Source organism: Pithys albifrons, chromosome 28 (assembly GCF_047495875.1).
Source record: "Pithys albifrons albifrons isolate INPA30051 chromosome 28, PitAlb_v1, whole genome shotgun sequence".
Taxonomy (NCBI): Eukaryota; Metazoa; Chordata; class Aves; order Passeriformes; family Thamnophilidae; genus Pithys; species Pithys albifrons.
Window position 1 is genome coordinate 2,704,644 of NC_092485.1, and position 19,517 is coordinate 2,724,160.

At 46.9% G+C, this 19,517-nt stretch overlaps 1 protein-coding gene across 3 annotated transcripts in view; it reads right to left on the reverse strand.

The window, feature by feature from the left end:
• Positions 1–19,517, reverse strand: part of MAGI3 (membrane associated guanylate kinase, WW and PDZ domain containing 3) — a 68,222-nt gene that overhangs the window by 8,885 nt on the left and 39,820 nt on the right. For 2 of the 3 annotated variants that reach the window (XM_071578884.1, XM_071578886.1), the window contains exons 4-16: positions 19,138–19,347; positions 17,700–17,874; positions 16,727–16,806; positions 15,324–15,381; positions 14,229–14,323; positions 13,474–13,662; positions 11,181–11,789; positions 10,177–10,208; positions 8,066–8,219; positions 7,478–7,569; positions 5,698–5,890; positions 4,794–4,979; positions 2,389–2,574 (exon numbers count right to left, since the gene is read on the reverse strand). In XM_071578884.1, coding sequence (XP_071434985.1) covers positions 2,389–2,574; positions 4,794–4,979; positions 5,698–5,890; positions 7,478–7,569; positions 8,066–8,219; positions 10,177–10,208; positions 11,181–11,789; positions 13,474–13,662; positions 14,229–14,323; positions 15,324–15,381; positions 16,727–16,806; positions 17,700–17,874; positions 19,138–19,347 — 2,259 coding nt within the window. The remainder of the gene's footprint in view (positions 1–2,388; positions 2,575–4,793; positions 4,980–5,697; positions 5,891–7,477; positions 7,570–8,065; positions 8,220–10,176; positions 10,209–11,180; positions 11,790–13,473; positions 13,663–14,228; positions 14,324–15,323; positions 15,382–16,726; positions 16,807–17,699; positions 17,875–19,137; positions 19,348–19,517) is intronic. The other variant, XM_071578885.1, reaches the window with a different exon arrangement.

The following is a 19,517-nucleotide window of genomic DNA, read 5'->3' on the forward strand; positions in this document are numbered from 1 at the left end:
GAATTTAAAGCCTATGTGAGACCTCCCAAGGCCTCCTTGGTGCTGGTTCCTCTGACATGCCTTAGAGAGGTTTTTCTCTAGAGACAAAATGTCAACTTTTTACTCCTGGTTTAGCCTCAGATTTTTAATTTAGAAGCACAGGCAAGAAAAGTGCCATCTGTTTGGAGCCAGCCTGCTCTGGTGTGCTCCCAGCAAACACGTGACAAACCTGACAGGCTCCTGCTCTGGTGAAAAATGTGCAAGAATCTCTCCTGGTGCATGAAGGGGAATTCATTTATTCCCGTGAAAAGCAAAGATCAGAGGCCTGGGAGAGGTTTTGTTGCCACTCTCAAGAGGACAGTGCTGGGGAAGAGTGAATTTTATCAGGATTTGTGCTTTGTGAGGCTGAACAATAAAAGAAAATAAAGGGCATTTTGGTTTTTTTGGAGCTGTATCCTGCGTTTTCCTCTGTGAGGTTCAGCCCTGACTCACACCCAGGGCTCTGCTCTGAGCTCAACTCCCCTTCTCCAGCTACATCAAGGAGAATTTTAAAGTGGAAATGTATTCCCACTAGGGTGGAACAGGTTCTGCTTCTCTCTGCTTCATTGTCACAGAATTCTTTACATCTCAAACACGCCAACTGCAGCTCCCTAAGCCACAGATTTCTGTGACTGATCTTCACTCTGGTTTCACCACCTGCTACTGAGGGTTTTTTCCCTCTCTTTGTTGAGTCTCCACAGGTTCTGGTTTTATCTCTGCATTTTGGCTCCCAATCTGTAATTGAGGAGTGGGGAAGGTTCTCTCACAGTCCAGGTAAGGCCATGCATAAATAATGGGTAAAAACAGGATATTCAGAACACTTATTTTGAGAACAAGTGGAAGGTGTCCCTGCCCATGACAGAGAGTGGAACAAGATGGTCTTTAAGGTCCTTCCAACCCAAATCAAGTCTGGGATTCTGTGATTAAAAGCTGCAGAGAAACAGACCTAATTCACCCAACTCCAACTTCAGTTGCTTTATAAACATCACCCTGGGCAACTGCTTTGAAGTGTGTCCCTTCAAATTGGAATGAATCAGATTTGATAAAAATAAAAATATTAATAGAAAAATAACAATTTATAAGGTCTCTCTGCTTCAAGCATTAAAAAAAGGAACATTCAGTCTTTGAAATTCTGTGTTACAGGCTGAGGTGGCATGTTAAATATTTGCAATGAATGTGAAATTAGAGAATCATCTGCTGGCTTTATTCACAGTCTGGCTTTAGGTATTTATTATCTAAAAGGTGAAAAAAGCCAACTTTCTGACAAAATAATGACAGGGAGTTTAATTAAACCCATAAGCAACAACCCAGAAAAATGCAGGGCTGGAAAACAGCTTTTCACTTCAAATTATGGGATTTTCCTTATTTATAGTGACTTGTTTGTGTAGAAACAACCCCGAGGTGCACAGGGTGGCCTGGGAGCTGCCACCAAAGACAGTCCCTGAAGATGGGACTTTGCATGCCCAGGATTCCTTTGCTGCTCAGGTGACACAGCAGGTTTTGAAGGTGGAAGAGTTTGCAGGAAAATCCTGCCAAGGGTTTTCTCCCTCATGGTGAGATGTGACCCTTTGACAGCCAGAACTCCAGGATGTTCCTGTTGCATCCCAGAAATGCAGCATTAGGGAATCTCTGTGTTTTAAAGTGGGAGAAAGGAAAAACTTGGGGTTTACATGGAGAGATCTGGGAGCAGAGTCCTCAGAGCAGGGACAGAGAAGGTGCCTCGCTGGGCACGGAGCTCTGGTGGCACCTGCAGCAGCAAGAAATGGGCACTGTGCAGGGCTGAGATGATTTTCTCTCTGAGCACCATCCTGTGGCTGCTGCAGCCCCCTCACAGAATCACAGAATTGATTGGGTGAGAAAAGACCTCTGAGATCATCAAGTCCAACCCTTGGGCCAAATCCAGTCCCTTTACCAGATCATGGCACTCAGTACCACGTCCAGTCTCACCTTAAAAACCTCCAGGGATGGGGAATCCACCCCCTCTCTGGGCAGCCCATTCCAATGCCTGAGCACTCTCTCAGAGGAGTCATTTCCTCTTGGCTGGAGAACACAAGGTCTGGACAAGTTCAACACTTTGTCTCTCTCACACATGAGAATTCTCTCACTCATTTCTTTGTTAATACTTTTATCTTCCTTTTTTGGGTACAATCACCTTGGCAGCTGCCTCTCTCTGCCCTGTCTGCCTTTAGCTCTTCCAAGTCATTCCACCTGCAGGAGCTGGACTTGGTGATCCTTCTGGGTCCCCTCCAGCTCAGGGCATTCTGTGCTTCACCCTCTCTACCTCCCAGACACCTCCAAATACTCAATGTAAACCAAACAACCTCAGCAGTGACCCCAGCCATGGTGGCAGCGTGGTGGCCCCTTCCTTACCTTCCTCAGCCACCACAGTGAGGGTGACCACGTTGCCAGCATCCTTGATGAGCTGCACGATGCTGTCGTGGGAGAGCTCCACGATGGACTGGCCGTTCACCGCCGAGATCCTGTCGCCCACCTTGAGCCTCCCGCACTGGTCGGCAGGGCTGCCATCGATCACCCGGCCAATCTTGTGAGGGATCACTGGGGACACCAAGGACAGCTCAATGGCCATCAGTATCCTGACCAGGAAAGGTCAAAGGCCAGCTCCTGGCCCTGCACAGCACAACCCCAAATCCCTGCTCTCTGTGTGCCAAACAAGCATCACACAGCCACAGTTACCCAGAGTTACCCACAGTTACCCACAAGTATCCACAGTTACCCACAGTTAGTTATCCACAGTTACCCACAGTTAGTTATCCACAGTTACCCACAGTTAGTTATCCACAGTTAGCCCAGAGGTGGCTTCTGCTCCAAAGGGTGGTGCTGCTTCACCAGGAAAAGCTTCAGACCAGCAGGAATGTTTCACTGGGAGTGAGTGGGCCAAGCCACCAGCATGGCCCTGTCACCTACAGGGTGTTGTGCCCCAAGGAAGACACAGGGAGGGAAAGGGGCACATCTGCAGAGGGGTGAGTGAGACCCTGGAGCAGTTGGGTTTGTCACTCTCAACGTGGGTTTCCATTCCATGCACCAACTCTGGAGCACTGTGTGGCCTCAGGGACAGTTCTGGACATGGAATGTGGATTCCCAGGTAACCTCTTCCACTGAACCAGGCCATGAGCCAACCAAGATTAAAAGGGTCACTTTAATGAGCCAGCACACACACAAGTCACTGGGAAGGAACAGACACTGATGCCTTCCAGCCTTTACCATGAGTTTAAATTTTATTTACACTTCCCTTAAGTGACTGGGGTTTCATGTATTATATAAACCCAAGAGCCAGCTGTGAAGAGTGAAGCACTGCAGGGCTGCAGACTCAATTGCTGATTACTTGACTTAAAATAGCCTGGCTAAAATATCCTGGCATCCATCCTGAAAAACACAGGAGCTTCACATCACACTGGCACAGCAAGTTCTGCAGAGCACTGTCTGTGGAGGCATCAGTGCCTCTTTTCCTGGACCACAGGGCTTGTGTCTACAGCACTGGAATTGGTTTCAGTTGTATTTACTTTCAGTTCTAATATCAAATAAAGAGTGTTTTGCAGCAGCTCCTCAGACAAAAGTGTTGTCTGTGGTACAGTTATATTATAATTTATATTGTAGGTCACATGAGGAGTGGCTGAGGGAATTGGGGGGCTCAGCCTGGAGGAAAGGAGGCTCAGGGTGGACCAGGACCAGACTCTCAATATATGTCATATGAATTCAGCACAATGCTCCTTAGGAACTGTTTGTTTCTGTGCTCCTGCTGGTTTTTATTGTGCAGTAAAATGAAGTGAAAAAACAGAAGTGTCTGAGGCTCAATAAAAAAAAGGAGACACTTTCATCATTATGTCTGTCTGGAACAAGCTGAGGATGTTTCAGGTGATTTACACCAAGGAACTAAAGGAACTGAGTGAGGATTTCAGGAGTTACCTGCACCTCCATGTCAGTGAACTGGGTTCATTTGTGGGTGAACACCTGAGCCTGGACCCTGAGGGCTGACACAGACAACCCAAACCAAAGGGAATGAACCCCAGAGAAAATCCTACTCATCACATCATGCAAAAGGGACTCGATGTCCTGTCCCTCTCCCTGCCAGGTGAGGAGCAGCCACCACCATAAGGGACACCAACACACCTGCTGACCTGAGCAGAGCTGCTCCTGTGCAGGGTCACAGCCCTGCCACTGCACCCCAGAGCCTCCTGCAAACACCTTCTCCCTCACTGCTGGTCACACTGTTCCTTTGGTTCTGCTTTTAAGCTTGGTTACTTTGCTGTTCATCTTTACAGCTCTGCCTGAGCCATGTCCATATCTCACAACTGCAATACCAGACCAGGCTACTTTTCATTTTGATGAACCCCATAGACACACTGTCTGACAGCAACAACTTCATTGCTTTCCTCCAAGCACTGCAGCCTCTCCTTTCTCAGATGCCCAGAATAAAGTTTACCTGCTGAGGTAATATAAAGTCAAGGCTGAAACTGCTCCCATTAAAATGCCAGGGAATTAATGCAGTGTGAGAATCTACATCACTCCAAAGGTCTGACAAACATCCACCTCCCAAACACTGCCCTGTGACAAGGGCAGGCTCCTGTGTGTGGGCTGGTTGGGTGGGATATGCACTCCCTGCCTCCCACTTGTGTCACAGTTGGGTGAAAAAGAGCACAAACATGGAGCAGGACAGGCCCAGGCTCAGCTGGGGGAAAGGTGACTGTGTGGGTGACAATAGGGAGCCCTGGAGGGGAGGCTGGGCAGGGGCAGCCCCACCAGGACACAGCACTTACCCCCAGGAGGAGGTTTGTTCTTGGAGGTGAGGATGACAAAGCCAAAGCCTTCGTTGTCCTTGCGCTGCAGCCGCACGTCGTACACCTCTGGGCAGGGCTGGGCGGCAGAGTCGCCGCGGGGCAGGCGGGGAGAGCCGTTCTGTGCCACCACAGCCTGGGCATCCTCCTCCTCTGCTGGCTTCTCCCCTGGCAGGGAACACACAGACAGCAAGTAAGGGACAAACCACACCAGGCAGCCACAGCACAGCCACAGAGCTCGGTGGCAGTGCCAGCAAGAGGTGGCAGGAGGGTCACTGATCAGAGCAGGGACCGTTGTCAGCTCCAAATCCCATCCCAGCTCTGCCATTCACTGAGTCATGGACAATAATCTTCTCTAAACTGCTGATCTGGACACTGATGTAAAACTGCAGAATCACAACATGCTGCCCTGGGTCAGCTGTGGTTTGAGTGCAGTTGTTCTTGCTACACACTGATGCCAAAAAATGTGAGGATATGACATGTGGAAGGGTCCCTGCCCATGGCAGGGGGTTGGGATGAGATGAGCTTTAAGGTCCCTTCCAACCCAAACCATTCTGGGATGTACAGAAAACTCAATTTTCACAGCATTAGTGACTGTTCTACCTAACTACTACCTGCAAGAAGGTTTGAAGGAATTCCCCCCCCCACCATAATTTTCAGAGCCTTCCCTGTTTGAACTTGCAAATTAGCAGCTACCAGAGCACCAGCTTTTATTAAATTCTGCTTTTCTCCATTTAGACTCACAGCTGACCCTCCCCCACCTCAGGCTGCTCAGCTCTAGTGCAATGATTAAAGACTGAAATAAATCATTTCAGAGCAGCTTCAGTGGACTGGATTACAAGCCCCTGAGTGTCCTTTGCCCAGCTCTGGGCAGGCAGACACCTACCCCCAAAGAAGATCTTCCTCCTGACGGTGAGCAGCACCTGCCCATTGCGTGCAGCGCTGGTCATGAGGTCCAGAACCTGCTTGTGGGACTTGCCCTTGATGGGCACGCCGTCGATGCACATGAGCTCGTCGGCCGCGCGCAGCCGCCCGTCCCTCTCGGCCGCGCCCAGCGGGATGATGGCCCCGATGTAGATCTGCAGAGAGCACAGCCAGGCTGTGGGAGCAGCACTGGGCACTCAGCACAACACCGGGCATGCAGGTGGGCCCAGGCACAGGGAGGGGGCTTTGGGAAGGCATGTGGAGAGCTGAGCTCATTGTTCGACTCCTGCGAGTTCACTCTGCACAAGCTGAGCCAGAGGAGACAATCCAGGGGCTCAAAGCATTCAATAAATACTTTTTTAAAGTTTTGGGGCCTCATTTTCATGAATTCTGCTCCCTTGAGGATATTTGTCAGTCCAGCTTTTGACATGAGCAAACACTGCACACTTACTAAATCTAAGATTTCCCAGACACCAGTGAAACAAAAGCCTCTGTCATTCATTCTACTTATTCTATTTTTTTTTTACCAAGACTGGGGAAAAAGCTTTTGGAAGAACTGAAATTTATTCCTGAGAAGTTGCTTAGGCAGCTCCACACTTCAAGTGGTTTGAGTGCTTGGCTTTTGGTGATTAGAGAATGAATTCAAACATTATCAATTGTCTGCCCCCACCTCAGAAAGTGCCACTAAATATAACACAGATAAGGACACCACACTCTATTTGATATGCTCAAATCACTTTCAGATGAAAGGAGAGATTAAGGCTCATTCCAGCAGTGCAGTTGGGGGTTAAGCAGAGGTGGGCAGCTCATCCTTCCACTCATGACATCACTCCACACTTCCCAACAGCCAGGGCTGTTATGGAAACAAAACACCACAAATGCTATAAAGTGCAACACAAGTAACATTTTCTGGGTTTGCTCTTTTCTTTAAATGCATGTTAGGGAGGAGAAGGGGAAAAAAAAAGGGTAGCACAGGATCACAGCTGGGAATGGAAAAACTGAATTCCTTCACTGTAATCAGAAAACAATCTGTGTGAATTCCAAAAGCTTTTCCTCTTCACTTGACAGCTGAAGGAAAGGCCCCTGACAGAGTACAAGTCTTGGTGCTTCTTCCCAGAGAGAAATCTTTGCATTTTTGAAAACAGAGGGGAGTCCTCAAGCCTGTCCTTGGAGAACAGACTATCTAGGAATGTCTGCGCTGGCACCTGCCCAGCTGCTTCCAATTCCATGCATTTCCATGGGAAAAGTGGGGAAAAGGAGGTGTGGCACCATCCCAACCCTTGCCTGGTTTCACTGGGCTGTGTGGAAAAGAACAGCCTGGTGGAATTTTGGCAGGGGAACAGCCCCTTCCTTCCACTCTGCTGCTCCAGGGATGTGGTGCCTTGCACGGCACACCGAGCGTGAAATCCCAGGAATGTTCCATGCCAAGGGCACCACTGGGGTCAGGTGGCAGCTGGCAAAGGCTGGGCACCAGCACAGCCCTGCTGGGGGCTCCTGAGACACAGCAAGAGCTGCAGAAACACCACTGGGAGTGCCAGCACAAAACTCTGCCAGGCTGAAGCAGCCACAAAGGGAGGAAAAAAGGAAGGTAAACTGGACCAACTCTTGACCTTGGAAAGGCACTGACTGATCATTTTGGCCATCACTGAAGGGTGTGGATGGTGGGAAGGGAGGGGGACACAGATCTCTGTGACAGCAACGCTGTGGGGGACACTCAGGGAACAGCCAAGAGTTGCACTTACAGGCTGGTCTGGCCCATCCCCTCCAAGCACTCGGAAACCAAAGCCCGACTCCTGTTTCCGCAGGAAAACATCCAGATCTCTTGTGTTGGGAGCTGGGAAAGAACATTTCAAAACATGTAAGGAGCTGCCTTGGGTTACTGAAGGGTTGTGCTTTGGTGGTGCATTCTGGGGGTCTCACTGACGAAACACAGGAACAGAAATACAGGGAATAATGCAAGAGTCAAATCTTTGGTGACATTTTCTTTCCAGAAAGGAAAAATCAATTTTCAGAGAAGTCACAGTTTAACACAACTCAGAGCTACTTCTATACACTCTGAGAAGGGCAGGTCTACTTCAGGATTACATCATCCTCAACACCATTTCTGTGATTAACTGTTTTATTGCAAATACAGTTAAAACACCTTTCTGTTGTTGTTGTTGCAAAAAAGTGTTCCACATTTTCCCAGTTTCTGTGTGAATTACACATTTCTTGAAATGTTTTATCCACAGGAGGTTAACAAATACAGTAACAAAGTCTCAGCAGTGTTACCACACATACAACAAAAAAAATTCCTTCAGAATTGAGTATTTTCAAGTTGATGTACTCACGTTTGTCCTCATAAATAGTCTTGGACTTCAGGTAGACTTCGGAAGGGTCCAGTTTGGGAGAGGCTGGTCGCACAGCAGAGGGTGGGAAGGGCATGGGCTGTGGGATGGGATCACTGACAGCTTCCAAACTCCCTGAACTGTCCTGCTTGTCCTTCTGAAACACACCCCCAAAATCCAGATTAAATCAAAGCGTAACTGAATTTGTGGGTGCAGAGACAATGAACAACAAGCAGAATTGAAATAAGGGAATAGGGGAATGAAATTGTGACTCAATGCAGCTTTTCCAGTGGTGTGTCTGATCAGAGCAAGGAAGTTCTTCCTCACTGGGACATGGATTTCTACTGGGCTGAGAAAGGGGTTGGAAGTGATTGATGCACAGAGAGGAGTGAAGCTCCTGGTGGTTACTGGGGTGTACAGGACCAGTCATGGCTGGAGAAGACCCCAAATCCTTGTGAGGCACCTGCCAGGCTCTGGAGCACAGTGAAGCACCAGGGGAAAGGCTGCCCCAAGGGCACTGCCTCCTGCCCTCTGCCAAGGACATCCCCACAACCACCAGGGGTGGTCCCAGCCACCATCAGGAGTCCCAGAGGCAACACAAACACAGGACACACCCGGGCAGTGTGAGCCACTGGAATTCTCCATGTGCCTTCCCATGACCCAACAGCTGGAACACTCCTGGTGGTATCTCACAAGGAAAGGACACCAAGCATCCATCCCTGTGGTGTCTCCCCCTGATTTCCAATCAATTCTGCACTAAAGTAACTCTAAATACTTATCCTGGGCTGGAAACCAGGCTGGAATCTGGCACGTGGCTGAGCCACAGCAGGAGCAGCTCAGAGTTAGATCTGCCCTTTCACCAAGAGCAGGAGAAACTGCCCTGAGCCATCCAGCAGTTTGACACTTCTTGTATGTTTATAAACACAGGAACTTGCCCTTTTTAAGTGAATTATTTTGCCACGTTGTTTAATGCCACTGAACATCGAGTGCTCTGTGGGCTTTTGCTCCTGCACGTGTGTTGGAATGCAATGCCAGTCCCCAAATCCAAAGTATTTTTAGCATGGGAGCCACACTGCCAGAGCCTGTGCCCTCCAACTGCAGGGATTCCTGCCCTGCTTCAGTCAGGGTGGGCAGCTGGAGGCTTGCAAGGGACAGAATGTGCAAATCTCATTGAGCACAGTCTGCTGAACGTGTGTCTGTGTTTTCCCACTGCTGGGAGAGACTTCAGCACCCAAACAGCAGCATAAAGGCAGAAAAGAGGAGCTACTTCTCCATTGTGGTCATGGGGTTTTCCTAAAATGCACTAATTTGTTCTGTACAAGAAGGATTTTTAAAGAGACAGCTGTGCTCAAGTAGCCTAATTTGTAACAGAGACATTCATGGCAAACACATGCATTAATATCAGCACTATTGAATCAGGGGGTATTTTATTAAGCCCAAGGAGTCTTTACTGAGTTAATATATATTAAAGATGCCTCAACAGACCAAATTTTCAAGAGTAATGATCATCAAACTAGAAATGCACAGCTAGAGAGAGACCTGCTGAAAATATGGATCCAAAGATAAGCATTTCCAGAAGGGAGCACTAACCAGGCCATTAATTCTATGTAAGGATTGAGAAGAATCAAAGTATCATAAAAGTCCTTTAGAAATCCCATTTCCCTTTAATAATTAGCAATGATAAAACAGATACTCTGTTTTGTTTCCCTTTTAATGGGTGCTCTGACAGCAGCTGCTTAAGACAAAGAATTTGTGCCTGTCAAGTAGATGTGGTTTTGCTAAAGCATCTTGTGGGTTATCACAGGGACTAAAACCCAGAGGAAATGAGATTACAGAGCAGGTCAGAGCCTGCACACAAACAGCAAATTCAGAAAACAGTGGCAGAACTTCAGTGATAATCATGACAAACCAACAATACTACACCTATCACCACACAAGACTTGCTGAATTCTTGATTCTTCAGAAATAAGAGATCCATTATCTCCATTAAACAGCTCAAAAACCTCAAAGGAATCTTTCCTGGTTTTGGACCATACTCATGAGTCTGTTTTGGAACCCCAAACCCCTGAATATTTTCCATCAGTAACCAAGTTAAATACATCACCAATACTCACCCCTTTGGCAGTTTTAGTAGGTGAGGGTGGACCTGAAGAAAATAGAAAGTAATTTCAATAGTAGGTTACCAAAAGTTTAAACAACATTCCAGCAACATCATCAGTTCCTCCGGGGGTGAAAATGTAACTGCTGGTTCACTCTTAAGTGAAAAAGTGACCCAAACCATCACTTCAGAGAAGTCACAACTGTCACTGAAAAATGTACAATAATGGAAAATCTCTATTTCTGTTTGTTAGACACTGGTCAACCAGATCACCCCCCAGTTCATGGGATAAGCAGACTTGTGAATTTGTCTGAGGAATTTCACTTGCTACAAAGAAATCTAATTATTGTCATAGCTTATTATGGAACAGTAGCATTTATACAGAAAAAGACCTGGAGGTTTTTGCAAATATCAGTGATTGAAATGACACTCTCAGGGCTCAAATAAAGCCCTACGAGACATGAGCAGCCACGAGCTGCTTCATCATCCACTCAGCTCCCTCTGAAAAACACACACTGTGTACTGCAGTTCTTGGGGAGAAGATGCACCACGAGCTGTGACTGGGTCAGTGCAGGGGGATAAACATGCAAATGAAAAAATCACAATTTTTCTGCTGTTCCCAGGGATCAGCTCCACCTCTTTGCTGATGCTTCTTCCCCTCTCCTGCAGTCCCCTGTCCAGTTACTGGAATGCATTTGGAGAGCCCCAGCCCCTCATATGCTTTGCATTATGCTGGAGACCACGTGTGTGCCTGAGCACTCCCCAGGCACTTGGAAGAGACACTGCACAAACACACCATCGTGTAACTTTTTTTGGGGAAAAAGAAGAAAATAAAACCAACCCCAAACCCCAAACAAACCCCTAGCAACCCCAAATGCTCAGGGGGATACATTGCACTTAGAACACAACAGCTCAGAGACATAATGTGCTGTCGAGACTGGACACAATTTAGACATCACACTAAAAAGGGGCTTTAAAAAGCTTATAACAAATATGGCAACTGTAAATCTAAGTCTGTACCTCCTCTTAAGATAAGCAGTGGCACCTCTGCCCCTACTGGGAACTGCTTGAGCACCTCCACCACCTGCAGGTGGGTCAGGCTCTGCACGTTCTGGTGGCAGATCTCCTTGATGACGTCGCCCTTCTGCAAGCCCTGGCACCACTGGCTGTCCAGGATCATCTTCACCTTCTGCCCCGTGGGGCTGTCTGCGATGGCAAAGCCGAAGCCCTTGGGCCCCTTGAGCAGGGGGATGGTGACCAGCTCGGGCTGGGATCCCCCTGAGGAGGCCAAGGACACCCTCTGCTCCGCCGTGTCCAGGGACGGGCCGTTCAGCCGCCCGTTCACCAACATGGGGCCCATCTTGCCATTCTGGTCCAACACCACCGTCCCTGCCACCAGCTCCTGGCTGGGCACTGCCACCTCCCCCTTGGCCACCGGGGGGCCGTTGATGATGGGGGTGGCTGTCACGATATCCACGACGGGGTCCTCGTTGTCGTCAGGGAGGGGGTAACCCCGGCACAGAGTCATGTTCACATACTGGTTGACAGGGACCAGCTGGAACATCTGCACAACATCTGCGTGGGTATGGCCGAGCACGCAGCTCCCATTGATGTCCACGATGACATCACCTGTTGCAAAAGAGTTCAGCAGTGTCAAAACCAGAGGCAAAGCCATGCCCAGCTGGACCCAGAACAGAGGCCTCACCTGGAGGAATTCACTGTGCAGGCTCCAACCCACTAACAAGTGTTTGGGCTGTCTCCTCCTGGCCAGTGTTGGCAAAGAGGAGAAGAGGAGGCTCAGAGGTGACCTCAGCACTGTCTAGAACTACCTGAAGGGAAGTTCTGGCCAGGTGGGGGTTGGTCTCTTCTCCCAGGCACTCAGCAATAGGACAAGGGGGCACGATGGGCTCAAGCTCTGCCAGGGGAAATTTAGGTTGGAAATCAGGTAGAAATTCTTTGCAGAGAGAGTGCTCAGGCATTGGAATGGGCTGCCCAGAGAGGGGGTGGATTCCCCATCCCTGGAGGTTTTTCAGCTGAGCTTGGCCGTGGCACTGAGTGCCATGATCTGGTAAAGGGACTGGAGTTGGCCCAAGGGTTGGACTTGATGATCTGGGAGGTCTTTTCCAACCCAATCCATTCTGTGATTCTATGATTAAAGCATGAAGCATTTCCTCTCTGCTTTTATTCTATTTCATCTCAGGACACAGCGTGCTAAATATATGAAGTTTAATCTGCAGCAGATTTAAAGAATGACAGGGTGCAGCCCTGCCAGCAGATGTCTTCAGCCTTAATTCAGATTGCACAGCATCCTAAGCCCAATCCAGAATAAAGAGGATTTTTTTGGCCCTGTGTTTATTTTAGCACTGGCTGAACCAAAGCTGGGATTGCACCCACACACAATCCATACTATTACACTAAGAATGTGTTTTCCAAATGAGTGAAGGTGGGACTCAGACCCCAAACCCTTGTTTTGTGTTTCCATCATTCTGATGTGAAACTCAATATTCCCTGCAAACTGTCTCATCCCTTAAATGCCTGGGCATCAGTAAAGCAAAGCAAAGACTCTCTCACTCCATGAACTACAACAGGGATAGCTGCACATCTTCTCACTCCAGGAATTCTGCAGGATGGTGTTCATTGTTACAGGGAGGGAACATGAACCACACACACCAGAAAGTTCAAACAAGTCAGCAACGAAATGGGAAATTGTTTCATTGCATAAATAAATAATATTAAACCATTCAAAGCATGAACTCTCCTTATCTGAAGAGTTTATGAGATACATAAAGAAGTGTTTTGCCTTTTCTAGTATGGAAACTATACAGTAACCTTAACTTATTTAAACATATAATAACAATGAAAAGTTCATGGATTGCAGGTACTTTCATGCTGCTGCTTTCCTCACTTGTCCAGCTCACACAGCTTTGCTTCCTCATCCCTGCTGCAGGGTTTTTGCAATTTTAATATCTGGGGTTATGTTTCTTGGCAGTAACAAGGCAAAACACAGACCAGGACTCAAACACACTGGTTTTACTTCATGTATAGAGAGGCAACAAACCCGTGACCAATCAAGAAGCCAAATGTCTCAGCTAAAGAACAAGTACTGAAATCTTCAGCAGTGTCCTCAAGGTAGACTTTTATCTAGAATGTTGCTTCTTTTCCTTTTCAGCCACTGCTCTGCACATTTCTCTCACAAATCTGAGAACTATTTCATTCAGTGAGGATGTGCATGGAGTCACCCAACCTCCTGTGCCTCGAGCTTTGTTCTCCAAAGCACCTCAGGAAATGGAATTTTAGAGAAATAATACTTGACCTGGAGCAATTCTCCCATCTTGTGCAGCAGGTCCATCTTTTAACACATTCTTCACCTGCAGAAACTCATCAGGCCTGTCCCCTCCGATGATTGTAAAGCCAAAGCCCATGGTGCTTTTTTTCAGGGATGTCCTTATCAGTGCTCCTGTGAGCTGGGAGGGATCTCGAGTGAAGACAGACTTCCCTGGCCCTTTGGAATTAGGGACAGAGAGACAGGAAAGCAGGGTTAGCTCCGGTGGATTTTTGTTTGTTTTTTAAGGTGTTACAAAGGTTAATGATCTGTTTATTGCTGGATCATCTCTGCAGCTCCATTAGGGAGAAAACAAACAAGACAGGGCAACACTCATTTCCCAGCTGGGCTCAGGGAACGGAAAAGTGAAGAGTTTTTTAGTACTGACTGCAACAGAGCTGTGTCCAAACCTCCCACCTCGAATTCCCACTTTTAATCCTTGAATACGGAGCTTAAAGCATAAAAACTCCAGGTGTGGTTTTACCTGCAGCTTCCAGCATATAACCCTCCATGTATCCCCCAAAATTACTTAGGCCAACAGGCCTCAGAAGAACCAAAACGCTTTAAAAAAGTATCTTACTGTCTTGATTCAATGACAACATTCAAAAAAATCATTCAAAAAACCCTACAGATTTGGGAGGGCAACAAAAAGACAAGGTTAATGCCTTGATGAATTCCAAAACTAGGGGCTTACAAAGCATAACTGCAGACAAAGACAGAAGTGACCACACAACATTCAGTGATACCTGACTTGGAAGGACCAGCATCAGTCTGTGCCAGCTGCTTTTTCCTTTTGGCTTCCAATACTGGATTTTCAAACTGGGTTTTCTGGTTAATGTGACTGCAGACACACAAAAGGCAGGTCAGGATTTCAGCAGGAAACACTCTGACTGTTGCCCACGAAACACAACCCAAAAGATACATCTACAAATGCCATTTCTCATTATCTCAGATGAATGCTCTGGAGGAATGAATGGCAAACTCTCATAATCAACCCTGAAAGCAGGTTTGCTCTTTTAACAGCTTGATTTGAGACCCAATAAAATGTTATTCCCTTTAATTATTAGTTAGTTTTAAGAGTTTAGAACTGAGCCCACCTGCTTTTTCTCTTGACCCATCTACCCATGACGTTTAGAAATTTTACCAGTCCAGTAGAGAGTGGGGAAAAACAATAAATTTGAGCATAATTTAAATACTTTGGCTTAGCAAAGTGAAAAATGTTTGCTTGTTCTCTAAAGCTACATTTTCAACTCTACCAATTTTCTTCTCCATGGTTAAGGAGAGATCTAATTTGCTCTGGCCTGAAGGAGATTCAGAAGAGCTCTTGCAGCAGTTTAGTGGTTATTTCCTTGGCTCTTTGGAGACAGCAGTGAGCCACAGGTTATTTTTGCTCTCTACAGTTATCAGGTGCCACTCTGAAATCAAATGACCCCATTTTTGTTAAAGCTAAGAAAAATTACCTCAGCTCACTCACACTAATAAAAATTACTTTGGTTGCTTTCCTTCCCCAGATGAAACACCCTCCAGCAAGTCTTGAAGGTCACACCATGGATTGTCCCACATGGCAGTGCTGAAGGAGTTTGTGCCCTCAGAACTGTTTCTAATGGACACCTTTAATACCTTCATAAAACCCCAGAGTGGTTTGGGTTGGAAGGGACCTTAAAACTCATCCAGTTCCACCCCCTGCCATGGACAGGGACACCTTCCCCTGGCCCAGGTCACTCCAAGCCCTGTCCAGCCTGGCCTTGCACTGCAATTACAACCTACACTTCAGGGGTATCAAGTACTTGATTATTTCCTGCTCAATTTATAACTATGTCAAATCAATAATTAGCACTTACTCGACATAATATGTTCCATACTGAGGGTCTTCTATTTTCTCCCATCCATAAGGAAGTTCTGCAACCAGAAAGACCAAATTCTCCATTACAGTGGAAAACTAACTGCAAATATCAGAGTTTTTAGAAAAGCACACACAGACTCATGGAAAATATGAGGAAAGTATTTTCTTCCCTGATGAAGAGTCTGTTCCAGGGAAACCCTGTAACTCTCACTCTTTCTTCCACTAGGTATTAGCAAAATCACACCACTTTAAACATACAATAAACTTAAAGACCTGTTTGATACAGACACTGAAAGTTATACACAAAAAGCTCCTTTCAATGGCAAAATAAAATCTGCTAAGATGGTGCCCAGCAGCTCACAACTGACTGAAGGTGATAAGCACTCACCACAGAGGTCACATTATCCCAGTTATCTTGGCTGTGGAAATCCAAATATTAGAGTAATGCACACAGCCAGGTAGCCAGACATTTTAAGGATAAATCTGTCCTGCAATCTTGTTTGAGGCAGCCCTAAGTTTGACAGCAACAGGAATTTCCCAAGCATATGACAGCATGTTACCAATTACTAATACCAGCATCACTCCACAGGGTGTGACAGAAGCCCCAGTGGGTCTATTCATTTAAATATTGTTCATTTGGATATCCTGCATCTCTGTTTAAAGGCTCTTGTTCCCTGTGGTGAGCTGCACATATGTTTAACAAGCAGCAGTGTGCAGCCACTGCTCCAGCTGGCTCCATTAGGGATGTGTGGCTGTTGGGCTGGGCAATTTTGGAGCATGACAGGCTGTTCTGAGCCTGCCTCAGCTTTTGGAACAGTCATTTGCTGAGCACAGAGCTCTCTGATGCTGTTTTCTAGCTGACTACATTGCCTGGCTGGGCAGGGAATGGTTGCAGGAATTGCAGGAATTGAACTCGACCTGTGAGTGTTGGAGCACTGAAGGGAGTCAGTTCCCTCTGTTTCTGCACTCCAATATTGGACCATGTCCCATGCCATGGTTATCGATAGCAATATGGATCATGCCATATCTCCTTTATTATTTCCACAGCCTGGTATTTATGGACCTGCTCCCCCTGCCACATTCCACCCACACATCGGTTTCCAGCGAGATCCTCCCTCACGTGCAGCTCCTCCTCAGCAATGACACTCACTGCAACAAAACATCTCATTCCCTGCTCAGGAATGCAGAAAACCCCCTTGATTCAGCCAGATGCTGCTATTCCAGGGAAAATACACCATGGACTTGCCCAGCCTTATGCAAACCCCTACAGCCACCAAAGCAGCTGCTCCAGAGTCACCAGGAAGGAGCTTCTACCACAGCAGGAATGGATTGTGTCCAGATGGGATAATAAACTCAGACACTCATCAGTGACAGGGCACAAATGGGTCCTGAAGATCTCACCTCCATCTTCACAATCTTCAGGAGCTTTGGCCTTCTTGCAGAGCCTGGGGTCGAGCCACGTGGTCGTCTTGGTGTTGTGACTGTGGAGCAGAACGTGGGTCATTAACAGGAGAACTCCCTCAGCCTGAGAAACTTTGCTTTACTGAAGTATTTACTGCCATGGGGGAAACTGTAGCCTTTAGATAATAAAAGAACCTTTATTGTGCCTCAGTTACACCACAAAATGCTGAAAAGAAAAGGCACCAGCACAGTGGAGACTCTCCAGGACACTTGAGGAGTGTCTGAGGGACAAACCAGACCACAAAGCTCAAGTGGGAATAGCAACTCAAGGGAAAAAATCCTTTCAGACTCCTCATCCATAACTCTCAGGAAGGTTTCTGTTTCATTTTTGTCTAATAATTCACAAGTGAGACAGTTTTACTCATACACACATGAGCTGCTTTCCTATCCTGGACCTTCATCTGGGCTGTTTGTTTTGTGGAAGATCCATTCCCAGCCAAGGAACACAAGCAGAGAAGAAAGAATAAAAAAGGTCTCAGATTTCAGAGAAATCTGACATAGGAAAGGTTTCTAAAATGATATAATTAAGTTATATACATATATTATGTAATTAAGTTATAATTCACTTAGCAATACCCACTAAGATTTGTATTTGTGAGATACAGAACTTATAACAAACTGACTCTGTAGGTGGAACCAGAAGATTTTCCTGCACAATGGCAATTGCAAAGAGCAGGCAACACCAGCAAGGCATAGAACAGCAGGAATATATTGAATTTGATAGAGAAGCAGAAGCAGTGAGAGCAGAGCAGAGGTGGAGGAGCAGCAGCAGCTTCCCAGGAATATACTGAATTTCATAAAGCAGCAGAAGCAGTGGGAGCAGAGCAGAGGTGCAGGAGCAGCAGCAGCTTCCCAGAGTGCAGCCAGCAGCACTTCCCTCCCCCCAGGGCACAGCAAACCCTCAGTTACTCACTCAATGAAGTAGATCATGCCAGTGTCTGTGTAGGCCATCTCCCAGTTCTTGGGCAGGGGCTCCAGGGTCTCATCCCTTGACAAATAATTCCTGAAGTCCATGTTGCTGCTTGTCTGGTTGTAGCTGGGAACAGGTTTCATCCAGTCAGGAGAATCTGAGTGTTTTTCTTTGTTTTCTGCAGTTGTTCAGGGAAAGTGTTACTATTTGTCAGATGCTTATGTTGTTTCTCACAAAGAACCACCCTCTTAATCTGGCTACGAGTGGATGTCAAACACGTCCCCGTATGGGATGTGCATTTTTCCACTTTTTTTCCCCTCTTTTTTTTTTTTCTGTGAACTTTTAAAAGCTGACATGAAAACACTGAACTCTGCTCTTCCCCTGCCAAACAGAATTAACCTTGTATTATGTGTCTGAGCCTACCCTGAAAAAATCAACACTGGCAGAGCTCCAAGTGGACTACACTTTGTTGCTGTTCCTACAGGGAGAACAGTGTTTGTAAATGCCATAAAACAACCCCAAAAATCCTACTAATATTCCTCAAAGCACCAGAAGGGAACGTAGAGAAGACCCAAACTGCCAGTAAAACAAACAACACCCTCCTACAAGCCACAAGCATAAAAAAAGTCCCCCAAATCCTTGCAGGAAACTTTAAATGGAAACCTCCATCCCTCAGAGCTGAGGTTGTGGCTCAGTGCCCTCTGTGACATGGGGATGGCCACCACCTTCACCCAAGCACCAGCCCCTCTGTGGGGTTGCCAGCCTTAAAACTGGCAAGATTAGGTCAGGTCTGGTCAGTAGAAGTCTGCCTTAAACACTCACACACAGGATCAGCTGCAAATGCAATGTGACAGCTCCTCTCCACCATCAGTTCTTCCCCCTCGAGATGAGTAACCATGACAGCAAAAGGAAAAGGGCATCCTGCCAACCTCAGAAAGTTCCTGCTGGACATTGCTCCAGCCTCAGCACACTTGGCTTTATTTCACTCCACAAGCTCCCCCTCGGGTGGTTTCAGGTGGTTTGATGGTTCCCTTAACCAAAATAATCTGAAATTTACAGTATGAGCTGGTGCTGCCCCTTAAACCAACTGCTCCCCTGCAATTTCCTGTGTACAAATTCAGGAATCACCTCAAAATTAAACAGTAACATTCACAGGGCACGAATTCTACTCTGGGAAGGATTCTTGTTGTTTGAAGAGTGGCTCAGTTTTTCCTTCCTGCTCATGTAACTGGCCCATCCCCAGCACCACATGTCCTGCACTGAGCAGTGATGCAATTGCACATCTGGCTGGGAGAACAGCTGGTTCTTTTTAAGAGATCATTTCAAAATCCAAGTAGAAGCACCAGCCTGAAGAGGAACAGCCTCCAAACTTCACCAAAGCTAAGGAAGCAGGAAAGTCATCTGTAAACTCCTCATCCCCTCCCACCCCACTCCAACCAACCTGTCCCTCCGCTGCCATTCACTGCTTCCTTCTCCTCCTCTTCCTCCTCCTCAGGGACAGAACTTTCCATCCTCTGCATTTTGCTGACAGATGTGGTTCTTTTCCTCTGAGATTCAGTGTCAAAATCATTGTCAAAAAGAACTTGATCCACTGGGTCAGGCTGGAAGGGGCTGGGCTCTGCTGGAGGCTTTGGAGTACCGTAAAAATTACCTGGAAAGGAGACACAAACCAGGAGCAATAAAGCACTGAGGCTGCTGAAGGCACTGGCAGTGGCTGTGAATGTTTTATTGCCCATGTAAAAGTGTTTTAGTGAAAACTTAACTCCTCAGAGGAGACATCAGCACTACCACAACCCAATCAACAGTCAAAGCTTGTTTATT